The sequence below is a fragment of the Trifolium pratense genome, linkage group LG2 (genome assembly GCF_020283565.1).
Source record: "Trifolium pratense cultivar HEN17-A07 linkage group LG2, ARS_RC_1.1, whole genome shotgun sequence".
NCBI classification, from domain to species: domain Eukaryota; kingdom Viridiplantae; phylum Streptophyta; class Magnoliopsida; order Fabales; family Fabaceae; genus Trifolium; species Trifolium pratense.
In genome coordinates this window covers 15760291-15776965 of record NC_060060.1, presented here as the reverse complement: position 1 = coordinate 15776965, position 16675 = coordinate 15760291, and the positions used below count along the sequence as shown (strand labels likewise).

At 32.3% G+C, this 16675-nt stretch overlaps 1 protein-coding gene and 1 pseudogene across 1 annotated transcript; both read right to left on the bottom strand.

Annotated features, from left to right (window-relative positions):
* Nucleotides 1-597: 597 nt before the first annotated feature.
* LOC123907563 (probable LRR receptor-like serine/threonine-protein kinase At3g47570) lies at nt 598-4393 on the bottom strand. Its single transcript, XM_045957879.1, has 3 exons — nt 1599-4393; nt 1120-1485; nt 598-960 (listed from the first exon to the last, which is right to left on the bottom strand). The coding sequence occupies exons 1-3, from the start codon at nt 4282-4284 to the stop codon at nt 941-943; spliced, it is 3072 nt and encodes a 1023-aa protein (XP_045813835.1). The 5' UTR covers nt 4285-4393; the 3' UTR covers nt 598-940.
* Nucleotides 4394-6980: 2587 nt separating this feature from the next.
* On the bottom strand, nt 6981-10909 carry LOC123907562 (annotated as a pseudogene).
* Nucleotides 10910-16675: the final 5766 nt, after the last annotated feature.

Genomic DNA, 16675 nt, shown 5'->3' with positions numbered 1-16675 from the left:
TTTAGTTTAAAAAGGTGAAACACTAAAAAAAATCAAGCTCAATATCTATGTTAGCTTGGCTATTAACTAAGCTACACTTAGAGACTATTACTATTAAGTGAGTTTTCTGCCAATCCTCCACAGCAGGTTCTTTACTTTCGGTGGAATTTTTTATCGCCAAATGTAGTTCCATATAACTAATTGAAACATAAGACATGAAAATACAATCATCGTATAACTGATGTTGGTGGCAATGTGTGCATTAACTTTTATAGCATCATTTAATCAAACATTGTAAGAAGAGATAAAGAAAAGTTCCTGCTTCATAGTTTTTTGGAAAAGTCTGTCAATATTACTATTCTTAGTAGAAAACTCATGATCGATCATCTGCTTCAAATGCATTTACGTGTTGATATATATTTTTCATCTGAATATATTTAATTTCTCCCCAACAAATAGACAAAGTGAATGATAGAGTCATTATCAGACATAAATGTTGATGAATTACTCTAGACCCTTAATCGTACTAGAAACACTTGATAATCTTATGCTCCAAGCAAACAAAAAAAAAATGATTAACCTCAACAAAACCAATTATCCATGCATTCTGCACAACACTTCAAATAAACAAACAAAATCTTTTCTGCTAGAGACTCATGCACAACTTTATAGTAACAAATGATCTTCTTATAAACTATCTAAAAGACCATACAATATTACAGTGATTAGACCATTAATCTCATAATGGCGAGTTGAGTTTAAACCATTAATTGGCCTATTACTAAAAGTACATGAAGCAATTTTAGCTACAGTGGCAATTCTTAACAAAATGAAAATACATGACAAAGGATTGAAGATAAATTTTAGAGAAATAACTCTCACTTTATTGAATTAGAATGCAATATTGCTGCATAACTTCTCTTTCCACAGATGACTTGGAAATTTAGTTCAACTTTAAATACTAATTACAAGTGCGGAAACCTGAAACTCAAATAAAGAAGCTCATTATTGTGTTGTATTTTGTAGCTTAGGAATTTTGAAATGCACAATAAGATGATAAAAATCAAATTACATCTTCATAGGCAATTAATGAGTTAGTTATGATTCAAATAAGCATAAAAAAATATCAGTTTATCTCACCAGCGAGAAAGGTCTTTCTGATTATGTTAAGCTCTCTACTGACATCCACAATATTCATTCTTTCCTTCGGTGATTCCATTGAACAACTAAGTCCAATCCTAAAAAGTGAAACTAAGCACTCCTTTATAGTTGGAATAGAATTTTCATTGTTTCCATCTTCTGCCACTTCTACATCTCTTGATACAAGATGTTGGTCACAAATATTTCCAAGATTATCAGGAAATGAAATTGCAACAAAGTTATGCAGATTTTGACCATCTTTGAAAACTTCATCAGTGGGTCTTCTACCGGTAAGCATTTCCAACATAAGGATTCCAAAGCTATACATGTCACCACATGTGGACACTTCAGAACCCATTCCATACTCTAAAACATGTAGCAAAACGAGGGGATATTATGTCATAAGTAAGATCTTAAGTCTACACCAAAACTTAGAGAATTCAAAGAAACAATGGAAGATTCATGAATTTAGAACATACCTGGAGGAGCATAGCCAACACTCCCTTTGATTCCAATTGTACTAGTATTACCACTAAGGGTTGAGACAAGTCTTGCTATGCCAAAATCACTCACATGAGCAACCATGTCTTCATCGAGAAGGACATTGCTTGGCTTTAGATCACAATGAATGATCAATTGCTTACATTCTTGATGAAGATAATGTATTGCAGATGCAACGTCGATAATGATGTGTAATCTATGACCAAAGTCCAATGTTGGTTGCTCTTCAGTTAAAATGTCGGGATGCAACCACTGTTCTAAGCTTCCATTTTTCATGTAATAAAAAACTAGAGCTTTAAATTCTTGACCATTGTAATCTGTACCGGAACAACATGTTAAAATCTTGACTAAATTTCGGTGTCTGATATTTTTGAGTGCATTACATTCAACAATGAAACTCTTGTGAGCTCCTTCATTTTGTAGGTTAAGGACCTTCACGGCAACAACATTATCTTCTGATACAAGATTTCCTCTATACACAGAACCAAAACCTCCTGATCCGATCAAGTTTCTAGCTGAGAAACCATTTGTCCCTCGATGTAAGTCTTGGTATGAAACCTTAAATAGTCGATCAATTGTTGGTGAATCAACATGTCGTTTTAGATTTCTTTTCCTCATCACATATATAGTTACAATAAATGAAAGTATGATAAGAAAAGAGACCACACTGACAATAACTGCTATCAACCTGAATTTATGGTGTTTTGCGTGTTTCCTACCCTTGATAAGGCATGGTGGTAGATGCAGCTGTGAAATACCACCGCAAAGCTTATTATTTCCAATAATTGCTACTTGGGTTGCATTTCCAAATACACCATCAGTCGGTACCTCACCTTCCAACATGTTGAAAGAAACATTCAAGTGTTCTAAGCTAGAGATATTCTGCATAACATCAGGAATTGGTCCATACAATTGATTTCTTGAAAGGTCTAAATATCGCAGACCTTTTAGAGAAGCCAAATGGATTGGTATTGTTCCATTGAAGGAGTTCCCTTGTAAATGAAGGTATTCTAAGCTTATGCATTCACCAATGGTTTCAGGAATGTCCCCAGACAAATGATTCTCAGAGACATCTAGCCAATTAATATTTTTTAGCATACCCACTTCTTTTGGTAAGATACCACTAAATGAGTTTAGTGATAAGTCTAGTGTATTTGATAAAGAAGGTATACTGAAAATCTCTAAGGGTATGGTTCCTCTAAGGTTATTTTGCGAAAGGTCTAGATATTGTAACTTTTGACAGCTTCCTATATTTGGAGGAATATGCCCTTCTAAGATATTTACATCTAGTTGTAAATCATACAGTTGACTGAGGTTGCCAATGGAAGTTGGTATATCCCCAGATAAATTGTTTCCACTCAATACTAACCTTTCTATCCTTGGAAACTTTCCAAAAGTAGTTGGAATCATACCTTCCAAATAATTATATTCCATGGCCAAGAGTCTCAAGCTAATTATATTTCCTAATTCTGTGGGAATTTTTCCATATATTTGATTGCCCCCCATATATAATCCTTCTAGTGTGGTGGATAAATTACCTATAAAGTTTTGCAATCTTCCTATAAAATTATTACTGGTCAAAGAGAGAATTTGCAACTTGCTACAGTTTGCCAATGATTTTAAGAACTCCAAGTCCTTCATGGAATTGCCACCGATATTGTTGATAGACATACTTAGCCTCAAAAGACTTTGTAGCTTCCCAAAACTTGGAACTTGTCCCATAAAATGGTTTTGACTGATATCAAATAACTGCAAACTAGAAGCATTTGTAATGGAAATAGGGATTGGACCTGAGATTTGATTTGCAGAAATGCCAAAGAAATATAGATTGGGGAGGGTGTGGAACATATTGGGTGGAAGAGAGCCACTAAAGTTATTCATCGGAGCTGAAATCATTTCAAGAGATGACATATTATAAAGACAAGAAGGAAATGTATCAGACAATTTGTTGACATGCACTGCTATAATCTCCAACTGTTTTAGGAAGCACATTTCTTGCGGAATATTTCCTACCAAGTTGTTATAACCGACCGAAAAAATAGTAAGGGATGATAGATTCCTTATAGATGGTGGAACTTTTCCGGTCAAATTGTTTTGTTCCATGGAAAGATATTGAAGCCTTACAAGAGATCCAATTTGGCTAGGTATTTTTCCGATAAGCTTGTTTCCACCTAACCTTATCCTTTTGAGCTCTGAGCACTTTGTCAAGTTTATTGGAAGTTCTCCAACCAACGAGTTGTTGAGTAGAAGAAGATGTCTTAATCTTGACAAACGACCCAATTCTTCTGGAATGTTTCCGTAGAAGCTATTGTTTCTAAGGTCAAGGAATCTCATATGTGAGAGATTGCCAACATATGGAGATATGGATCCATGCAACTTGTATCCTTCCAACTTCAACTTTGTAACTCTTTGATGCTTGGGACTGCATATGATTCCATGCCATTTGCAAAAGTGAGTTGAACTATTCCAAGAATCTAAGATACCATTTGGATCATTAGATATTAGTTGCTTGAATTGGAGCAAAGCCAAATGATCAGTTTGGTTTCCTAGTTCCATTGTCAGAGTTCTATTTGAACCAAAACACATTAAGGTTAAGGTAAAAAGATTAAGCAAATGAAGATATACATACCAAGACATAGGTAATAAGAAAATACAAGGTTTCATTTGGTTGAGGAGCAAGAGTGTGTTTGATATTTAGGTGTGGGGAATACAAAAGCTAAGCATGGATTTAAATACTAGACTAGAAGCAACATGTAGTGGGAAATGCAAAAGTGAAGTGATGGTAGTGCTGTGTGATAATAATGTGGAAATTTTAACACCAAATTTTCTACACTTATTGCTTCCAATTTAATCCACTACTAACTTCATAGTGGATTTTAATAGTTCACAATGGTTTTAATAAAGTTGTTTGGTAAAGTCCGCGTGAAAATAACTTAATTGGTAGAAATATTTAAATGTAAATTTTTTTTTTTTTTTACGTTTAGAAAGATTAAATGTTAATCACGGAGCTATTTGACAAAAAAATTTGTTTGATAAAAAAGGTTACCTTATTGCTTAAAATTTACAGCGGCGTTTGTTTCAATACTAATTTAATAGTTATCTTTTTAATTACTATAGTTAGAGGTATTATTATTGGTGGAATTCCAACTTGAGAATTGTGTCTTTTGGGTTGGAAAATAAGGTCTCATCTTGACTATTGACTGCTACTAGTAGTCAATAGTCATTAGTCAAAAGTTTGTTTAGGTGTGGGAAATTGGAAAGTTAGGTTTTTGATTATGTCAACAAAAATTGTGTGGAAAGGAAATTATGCTTAGCTGACTTATCTAGAAATTTTGATTAATTGCTTTTGTAGGTTTGTTAAAAGTCCATTTTCTATTTATTTATTGCTTCAGTAAACAAAAGTTCTGCTAAAGAAGTTCTTGACTGTTGTGAATTCGGATTGAATAATCACACCAATAATCTTGATGTGTGGAGCAAATCGAATAAGCAATCAAAACGTGAAAATAACAATAATAATCACGAACAAAAGATAAGTAATAAAACTGTAAAGAACACGAAGCAATTGTTTACCCAGTTCAGTCAAAACCGACCTACTCTGGGGAAGAGAGCCACTCTCCGTTCCACTATCAATGAAAAGCTTGATTACAAAGATTCAATACAAGAGTTGCAAGAATTTAGAGTTTTCCTAAATTCTACCCTTTTCCCGAATCTCTCCCCGTGACCAAGAGATTCAATCAATAAGTGTTTACAAGGTGATGAATCAATCCCTAACCCTAGAATATGCCCAAGAGAAGTTCTCTAATAAACCCTAGTCTTTTGTTGGCTTTAGAAACCCTAAAATCACCCTTAAAAAACAGAAAAAACGCAAAAAACAGCATTATATATCACGCCCGCGCCCAGCTCAGGGGGGTCTGCGCCCAGCTCAGATGGCAGTGAGCAAGGCTTCATTTTTTCTTCTTCTGCTGAGCCCAGCTCAGGCTTGCTGCACCCAGCTCGGGCACCAGATGCAAAACTCTGTTTTTTCTGCTTAATTTGAAGGCATAATCCAACATTGACAATGTATAATTTCTCTAGTGGTTGAGGACTAGAAAATTATATCAGGTCTTCATCTGATAAGGTTTTACATGGCATAAATGCATACTGGACTGGCGAGTAATTTCACATGACTTGTTAAAGAAGTTTCACATCGCTTGCGAGATGGTCTGAATATGTATTTATAAGTGAGGGCAATACTCACCTTACAAACTGGTTTTGTGAGGATGAGTTAGGCTGAAACTCAATTCTAAGATGGTATCAGAGCTTATCCACGATTTGCTGGGCCACTTTGTCAGACCGCCTGCAATCAGGTTTCTGATCGGACCCTCCACCATTTATATCCGTGCAACCCTCGCCTTATAAGTGAGCCCAGCTCTGTTAATCCTACTCAATTAGGTCACTGGACTAGGTCACTGGTTGAACCACTATATCACTAATTGAATCGCATGACTCAATTAGATTAAATTGGATTACACGGTCTCTATATAAAAGTTGTATAAGTATTAAACAAGGATGTTTTTGGTCTCTAATACTTTCTAAAAAACTCATGATCCCCGTAGAACATAAAAAACATCATTATACAAAATAACATAATTTCTAGTAATACTTACCTCTTCAACTGTTCCAGCTCTGTTAATAATCGTACTCAAAGATCAACCTTGCAGCCGTGCTCATGAACACATCTCTCAGGATGAATGTCTCTACTACGAGCACACGTAATCAAAGCAAAACAAAACATGTTGACGAATTACTCTGGACCCTTAATCGTACTAGAAACAAAACAAAAATGATTAACCTCAACAAAACCATCATCCATGCATGCTGCACAACACTTTAAACAAACAAACTCTTTTCTGCGTCGTATGTATAGCTTTATAGTAGCAAATGATCGATGATCTTATAAACTATATAAAAGACCATACAATATTAATAGTGATTAGACCATTAATCTCAGAATATTGATGCCTTCTCTGAATCAGTGAAAATTTTATTGATTGGTAGCAGCAGCATTGAAAATCGGAGTATCATTATCTATATTCTTCATTTCTATATTCTTTCTTAGATTTTAAACACAATTAAGTACCATGTTCTAAAAAACGTAGTTTCATTTGTGTTTTGCAGAATTCTGAAAAATTAATCGGAGTATCTACGAAGTGATTTGCTGCAATGCTTTGAATTTCCAGGTTATTATTACTACTTTACTTGATATATTCTGGGTTTAAAAGCTTACTGCATTTTTTTTTGTTTTTGGTTTTCTCTGTGTCATTGATGCAACATAACTTCAATGAACATAGAAAACCAATACACTGAACTGAACAAGTCTTGCCAAATTTCTATAAAACAGGAAACATGGAAACTCAGAAACTAAACAGAATCTTACATTCGATAAAAAGACGATGAACTAAACTACTGATGACAAAATCATCTAGTAGGAAACAAAAGACTGAGGTAATGTGTGAATCTTATAGAGACTCAAAACATTTTTATACTAGAAAATCATCTTATGAATTAATTATCCAAAATACCAAAACAATAATATTACAGGAAGCAACTCTCATTTCATTGAATTAGAAACCAATACAACATTACTTATTTTATAGACACTAGCAGGTTGCAGGAAAAATCCAAAAATTTACATTGATTAAACACAATCATACAGACTCAAACGTTTCAAACCGAATTCACCGCGAATAATGAGCATATGCTTCCAGCTGACCAATTTAGTTTCTTAACAACAGTGAATCCAAGCTGAATACACTTCTCTTTCCACAAATTATCTTAGAAATTTAGTTCAGCTTTTATTGCTAATTATGAGCGTGAACACCTGAAATTTCAATCAAGAAGAAGCATATTATTACCATTGTATTTTATTGTTTAGGAATTTGAAATGCACAATAAGATTATTAAAATCAAACTATAACTACATATAATTAATGAGTTTGTTTTGATTCAAATAAGCATATGAAAATATCAGTTTATGTTTATCTCACCGGTGAAAAAGGCCTTTTTGATTTTGCTAAGCTCTCCGGTGACATCTGCAATATTCATTCTTTCTTTCGGTGATTCCATGGAACAAATAATTCCAATCCTAAAAAGTGAAACTAAGCATTCATCAAAAGTTGGAATAAGATTCTCACAAACTCCATCTTGCTTTGCTACTTCTGCATCTCTTGATACAAGATGTGGATCTAAAATCTTCATAAGGTTATCAGGAAATGAAATTGCAACAAAGTTATGCAGATTTTGACCATCTTCAAAAACTTCATCAGTAGGTCTTCTACCGGTAAGCATTTCCAACACCAGAATTCCAAAGCTATACATGTCACCACATGTGGAAACTTCAGAACCCATTCCGTACTCTAAAACATGTAGCAAAAGCTGTTAATACTATGTCACTAGTAAATTATTAAGTCTGCAGCAAAACATAGGAGAGGTAATAGAAACAATGTATGATTCAAGAATTTAGAACATACCTGGAGGAGCATACCCAACAGTCCCTTTTATTCCAATTGTACTAGTATCCTTCTGAGAGCTGCCGCCAATGCCTAAGACAAGTTTTGCTATTCCAAAATCACTCACATGAGCAACCATGTCGTCATCAAGAAGGACATTGTTTGGCTTTAGATCACAGTGAAGGACCAATTCCTCACATTCTTGGTGAAGATAATGTAATGCATAAGCAACATCGATAATTATGCTTAATCTTTGATCAAGGTCCAATGTTGTTGGATGCTCTTCATTTAAAATCTCGGGATGCAACCATTGTTCTAAGCTTCCATTTTTCATGTAATCGAAAACTAGAGCTTTGAATTCTTGACCTTTGTAATCTGTACTCGAACAACATGTTAAGATCTTAACTAAATTTCGGTGTCTAATATTTTTGAGTGCATTACATTCAACAATGAAACTCTTGTGAGCTCCCGCTTTTTGGAGGTTCAGGACCTTTACGGCAACAATATGATCTTCCGACACAAGATTTGCTATGTACACAGAAGCAAAACTTCCCGATCCAATCAAGTTTGTAGGGGAGAACCCATTGGTTCCTTGATGCAATTCTTGGTATGAAACTTTAGCTAGTTGATCAATTGTTGGTGAATCAAATGATCGTTTTTTATTTCTTTTCCTCATCAAGTAGATAGCTAGAATAAGAATTAGTATGATGATAAAAACAACCACACTAACTATCACTACTATCAAATGGAAATTATAGTGTTTTGCATGTTTCATAGGTTTTACAAGGCATGGTGGCAAGTGTAGGTGTGAAATACCTCCACAAAGGTTATGGTTCCCAGCCACCGCTAACGCGCTAGCATTTCCAAAGACACCTTCTTTTGGAACCTCTCCATCTAACATGTTAAAAGAAACATTCAAGTGTTCTAAGAGAGGAATATTCTGCAGAACACTAGGAATTGGTCCAGACAATCAATTTCTTGACATATCTAAATATCGAAGACCTCTAAGAGAAGCCAAATAGGTCGGTATGATTCCGTGAAAGGAGTTCCCTTGCAAATTAAGGTATTCTAAGCTTATGCATTCACCAATAGATTCAGGAACGTCACCGGAAAGATGATTCTCTGAGACATCTAAGTTTTCTATTTTTGTTAGCACACCCACTTCTTTCGGTAAACTGCCACTGAAAGAATTTCTTGACAAGTCCATTAAGATTGATAAAGATGAAAGACTAAAAACTTCTAAGGGTATAGTTCCTCTAAGATTGTTTTGCAAAAGGACTAAGGATTCTAACTTTTGGCAATTTCCTATACTTGAAGGAATTTCTCCTTCTAACATATTTTCTGTTAAACTGAGGTAATACAATTGACTCAGGTTTCCTATAGAGGTTGGTATAAATCCAGACAGTTTGTTTTGACTCAAATCCAACATTTGCATATTTTGGAACTTTCCTAAAGTAGATGGAATAATTCCATCAAATTGGTTACGTTCCATTGTCAAAAGTGTTAAGCAAACTAGATTTCCTATTTCTAAAGGAATTGTTCCTGATATCATATTACCCCCAAGATATAGTTCACTAAGCTGCTTGGATAAATTGCCAATGGAATTTGACAAACTACCTCCAAAATTATTATAGGCTATAGAAACAGCTATCAAATTACTACAGTTTTTCAACGAATCCAAAAACTCTAAATCCTTAGTTGAATTTTCGCCTAAATTATTTGAACCCACATTTATCATCCAAAGATCTTGTAGTTTTCCTAGAGTTGGAACACGTCCAGAAAAATAGTTTTCACTATTAACAAACGATGTCAACGAAGAAGCATTTGAAATGGAAGAAGGTATTGGACCTGACATTTGATTCCCACCAATTGCTAAAGTTTGAAGATTGTGGAGGGTGTTGAACATGTTAGGAGGAAGAGAGCCATTAAAGTGGTTAGCTGCAGCTGAGATCATAGTAAGAGATGACATGTTGTAAAGACAAGAAGGAAATGGACCGGATAGTTTGTTGTGAAATATTGCTATCAATGTTAAGTTTTTGAGGCGACATATTTCTTCTGGAATATTTCCCTCGAAGTTGTTATAACCAAATGAAAGTGATATTAAGGATGAAAGATTTCCAATGAATGATGGAACTGCTCCGGTTAACTTGTTATTCCGAAGAGTAATTACTCGAAGCTTTTGAAGAGAGCTAATTTCAATTGGAATTTTTCCAATCAAATTGTTCCCTCTCAAGTATAAGACTTCAAGAATGGAACAACGTGTCAAGTTTGTTGGAAACTCCCCTGAGAGTGAGTTATTGGTGAGAAAGAGTTGTTGCAATCGGAACAACCGGCCTAGTTCTTGTGGGATGTTACCAAAGAAGTTATTCTTTGCAAGGTTGAGATTTCTTAGAAAAGAGAGATTACCAACATGAGGAGATATTGATCCATGCAACTCAGAACCATTCAGGTTCAACTCTATAACTCTTTGATGCTTATGACCACATGTAATTCCATGCCAGTTGCAAAAGTGGGTTGAACTATTCCAAGAATCTAAGACTCCATTTGGATCATTGGATATTGAATCTTTGAATTGGAGCAATGTTAAATGATCAGTTTGATTGCCTAATGCCAAAGCTGCAGTTCTAGTGTTTTGGCCAAACCACATTATGGTTAAAGTAAAGAGAAGAAGGTGAAGGTATGCATAACAAAATACAGCTAACAAGAAAGAAAAATGCTTCATTTTGTTGAGGTTTTAGGCTATATTTTATAATTTGGTTTAGGAGCAATATATAGCATAAGCTTTGAGGTATTATTGTCATCAACTCATCATGCTGCACAGTGACTAGCAAACTATACTATTCCTAGTATGTGAACATGTAACTTAAATGACTCTTTAATAGCCATTTGATTAAAATAAAATCAAGGAATATTAATAAGTGTAACTTTTTTAAAGTTACATCGGCATAATTTTATCTCTCGAAAGTTGATAGCTACCGCAACTCCAACAGACCCAAAAATGTAACAAAAGAGATTGTATTGAAAAGTCAAGTCAATTGATCGAACAAACAAAGAAACATGGAACATGGACAATCCAATTTGACATATTATGTGGACATTTGATCTCCACGATTCCTACAATTATGAGTTATAGGTTAAGATATCTTTCATCAGAATCAACTTTAAACCATTCCTTGACTTTGTCAACATAGTTTTTTTGGAAGTATGACTTATTGTTTTGAGGCTGTGCCCATGTTTTGAGTTTATTCAATTTATCAACTTGGTGTTCAATACAACAATATTACTTATTTATAGCTACAAATCTACATCTACATTAAACACAATCATACATAACCATATGTTGCAAACTAATTCACTGAAATTTAGAAATTTAGTTGAATACAATTTTCTTTCCACAGATGACCTTAGAAATTTAGTTCAGCTTTGAATACTATGTATGACCGTGAACACCTGAAATTTCAATCAAGAAAAAACACATTACCCTTGTATTTTAATTGCTGTTAAGGAATTTGAAATGCACAATAAGATTTTTAAAATCAAATTATAACTCCACTAAGAAATTAATGCGTTTGATATATATGATTCAAATTAACATATAAATATGTAATTGCATTACATTAAACAAAGAATCTCTTGCGAGCTCCCTTCTTTTGGAGGTTAAGGACCTTCACAGCAATAACATTATCTTCTGAAACAAGATTTGTGGTAACTCAAAGGTAACTTCATACTTTTGTCTTAGTAAGCAGACTGATGTAACCCGAGTACAATAATCAATGATGATTATAAACCATCAAACACCCCATACATATACTTGGAAGTTGGAACATTAAAAGGACCCCACACATCACTATGAATTAAATAAAATAGAAAAGTACTCACTTTGTTACTAACTCAAAAAGAGACACATTTGTGTTTAGTAAATTCACACCTCGTAACATAGACTTTCAACATATAAATTTTTAAAAAATGAAGGAAATATCTGTTTCATGACTCTAAATAAAGGATGACCAAGGCGACAGTGGTATAGAAATACCTTCTCCCTGTTGATCTTAATTGATTCCGAAGAAAAAACAATGAGTCACTCTTGGTTTTTGGTTCAGCATAGTATATTTTCATGTTAATTTAATATGAAAAATAGCATGACGTAATAGGATTTTTTCTTTTAACAGCGAAGTATATATAGGTTAATAGGATATTTTTATATCCTATTAGTCAATAAATAAGGGTATGAGATTCTTAACAAAAAAAAAATATATTGAAAAAAATTCAAGTCACGAATTTTATGTAATGGCAAGTAGCACTATCTTCATAAAATTAGTACAAGGGAGCTTCTAGGAAGAAGTCACAAAACTCACTTCTTAAAAGAAGTCAGGTCAACTGTCCAATAGAAAGGTAGCTGATTCCACATCAGCTTTAGTATGTAATGAAGATCTATGGTGAGTCATTTAATGAAAGTTTTACTTATTGCATATTAGTCCTTCTTTTAATTAAAATTATTGTAATAATTAAAACTTATTTTATTTAGATTTAAATCATAAAACTAATATCCAACTCTTAATTTGTTTTTTTAAAGTCCAAATTCTCTCATTATCTCTCATCTCTATTCTTCATGTGTTCATCATTCACCACCCCAAATCCTCCATTTTCATTGAACAACAACCAAAGCAAACTCATTCTTTTGATGTGTGGATAATTGCAAAAGCAAACCCCAGATCTGTAGCCCAAAGGTGAGTGAACTCAAATCTATTTTGTATCAAGTTTGACAATTCCAAACACCTTTTCCTTCTATGTCTAGATTTGTCATCAAAGTGTAACCAAAAAAAAGATTTTTCATCCAAAATTGATTATGAGATTCAAAATCTAATTGAAGTTATGATTTGAAGCTACTGCGTTTACTGGAATCGAGGCGGGTACAACGCGGGTCTGAAAGCGGGTCGGAGTGACCCGGCTGAAGGTTGAAGATGATTAATTTAATATGTTTACGCTACTTTTATAAATATTACATGACGCAAATACAATAACAACATGTTCACTTGGCTCAGCGTTTAAAGCGTTATTCGGTTTCCAACATGTCGTGTGTTCGACTCTTGATGGAAGCGTTTTTGTAAGATATATTTTTTTAAACAATATTGATAAAAATACAGCGAAAAAAAATTGCAACACTGGTACAAGCAAGATTCGAACAGGGAACCTTTAACTACAAATCAACAACACTTACCAGCTTGGCAGGAAACATTTCTTGTTAAGCTTATACAATCCATATATACATATTTCTGTTAAGTTGTGTTGTACCATTTTTACATTTTAATATGGATTAGAATTAATTGATTATATCGTAGTTGCAGCATATTTAATTAAATAGAATTATAGTATTTTTTTTTTACAATAAAAATTATAGTACTTCTCTCTTTAAAAATATGACTTTTCTAAAAAAGTTGTAAAGATTAAGAAAGTGGATTGTAGTATTAAATTTGTTGACGGTTAATATTATTTTTACAATTTTATCATTCAAAGGAGATAATGAGTTAATATATTTTTAGAGTTTTTATTACATTTTGTAGTTAATGAGTTATCATTTAAAGCATGATTAATCCTGGCGGACGGTTAAACTTCAATTGAAGTTAATAAATTAAAAAGTATATAAATAGAGTAAAATTTAAAAATAAAGTAAGATCGTACTCTGGTTCAATTGAAGCACTATTAACCCTAGATTTTGACGTAATATTATACTTTGGTTCAAATTGAAGCACTATTAACCCTAGTATTTGACTCATAGTTATAATTTGGCTGAAGTTAATGACTTAAAAATTATATAAACATAGTACAATTTTACTAAATAAAATATAAAATAACTTAAGATTATACTCTCGCTCATCTTAAGCACTTTTAACCCTAGTTATTGACTGAGCATTACACTCTGATTCAACTGAATGCACTATTAACTATAAACTTTGGTTGAGGGTTATACTCCGATTGAAGTTAATGACTTAAAAACTAAATAAATAGAGTATAATTTAAAAATAAAATATATTTTTATTTAAGATTGTACTTCAATTCAACTGAGGCACTGTTAACCGTAGACTTTACTATGCATTCGAAGTCCGATCGACACTCTTATTACAATTTGTCTATGCATTCGGAGTCTGATCGTAAAAATTCCGATTCTCAATTATTTGTCAGTCCAATTAGGTGGTATTGAACGGTCGGATTGATAAAATTTGAAATCCGCAGTCAGTGTTAGTAGTTTTTGTTAAACTTCACAACCCTTTCATATAAACAGGTTTCCTTTGACACTCTTATTGCAATCTGTCTATGGATTCGGAGTTCGATCGTAAAATTTCCAATTTTAAATCGTTTGTCAGTCCAATTAGGTGATATTGAATGGTCGGATTGATAAAATTCAAAATCTGCAGTAAATGTTGGTAGTTTTAGTCAAATTTCAAAGCCCTTTCATATAAACTAGGTTTGCGTTGATACTCGTATTACAATCTGTCTATGCATTCGGAGTCCAATCATAAAAATTCATATTCTTATAATCCGATCTAAAAAAATAAAACTAATTTTGTCAAATTTTACTTTACTTTTATAAATGTTAATTCGTTAACTTTAGTCGGATTATAAGTATCGGTCAAAATTTAATTTAATAGTCAAAAATATATTTTTTAAGTTTACAATAAGCTGGGGATCGAAACCAAGACCTATAGGGTACTACCCAAATCCCTTACCACTAGACCAAACCTACTGGCTTAAATTAGATTTTTTATTGTTAAACTTTAAAATTTTATTTTTGGAGTATTAAAGGTGGCTAGAAATTCTACTTTAAAGGTGAATAAGTGGAGTGTCCGGGGTTCAAACCCTGACTCCTTAAAAGTAATTATTCTTTAATTTTTTATGTTTCAATATGATAGAGTTTTAAAAAATCATGATTATTTTTAAAATATCAACATTAATGTGATATGTCTAATAAATATTTCTATTTTATATGAAAAAATTCGATAATTATTTGTACCGCGCACATAAGTTTTGATTTTATTTTTTTTTTAAGAATAATTACTCATAGAATTGAAAAATAAAATGAATAATAAATCACATTATTTAAACTCACTTGTGTTGGTCGGGTGGTATTGACTTCGGACTTAAAAGTGTGTTCCTCCTTAAGGTCTTAGGTTCGATTATCTCTGGTGCCAATATGGATGGACTAATTTAACTTCTTCAAAAACAAAAAATATTTATTATATATTACGAGAATATATATATATATATATATATATATATATATATAAAATAATAATAATAATAATGTTTTCATGTTTAAGCGCCTAAATTTTCATTAACCCGCCTAATTCATCCCACACCTTCATTATACTACCATTAGCATCCAGCTTTTCATTTCCATTTCCCAACAACAAATAATAATAGAAACACCCACCCCAAGAAAGATAAATAAAGCAACGCCCCATATGCCCCTTCAATATTTATTTTTATATTTGTTGTTGAAAATGAAAAGTGGAAGCTCAAAGGAGAAACGTTGGAGTGTGGCAAGCTATAGGGCACTGTTATGGTGTTATTATTACATTGAGATAAGATAATAATAAAGTGAAAAATGATACTCCCCCGTTTTTTTTATAAGTGTCGAGTTTCATCAGATTTAGCGTTTCTAATTAACAGTCCAGTTTGTATTTTAAGGATATAATTTATCAATTATACCATTTGTCAATTATATATATATATATATATATATATATATATATATATATATATATATATATATATATATATATATATATATATATATATATATTTGAAAAACTAAAGTTTTTTTTTAAGAGAAAGTTTGTTCCTTTTTTTTTACGATAGGAAAGTTTGTTCCTTCCTTGTTATATTCAGATTTAAATAGAATTTGTTACCAACATTTTTTATTGACTATTTTATTGTCTTTTTTTTTTTCTTTTAATAGATTATTGAGTTGATCGTATTAATCGGTTTTATTGCTACTTTTATGAGTATAGATTGTTCTGTTTTGTTCCAATTTATAATATGTTTTTTTTTTTATTTTAATTTTAATAATCATTTTTTTTTTGTATTTATCTTATATTCTTTTCATATATATATATATTTTAGTGAAATTACAATGAAGAATATATAACTTGCAACGTGGTTAAAAGTAATAAGGATAAATTAGTACCTTTGATGGTAATCGATTTTAATATATTACTCCATCTGTTTCAAATTACTTGTCGTTTTAGAGAAAAAAAAATTGTTTAAAATTACTTGTCGTTTTGATAATTTAAAGTTATATTTTGTCTATTATACTCTCATGTAAATTTCAAATATTTAGGAGTAGTTGTTGAAACCGAAAAAATTTTAATATATATAGATTTTTTTTTAATTGCATTTGAATTATACAAAGGAATGTGAAGAGTAGTATATATCTTTAAATGAGGTTATTTGTTTTGTTTTTTTTAATGTTATGCAAAAGTTGAAATGGAAGGGTTGGAGAGATTAGAAAGTGATATAGGCGGGTGTTAGGCATAAATTTACAGCGGGATAAATGAAATTTAGGTGGG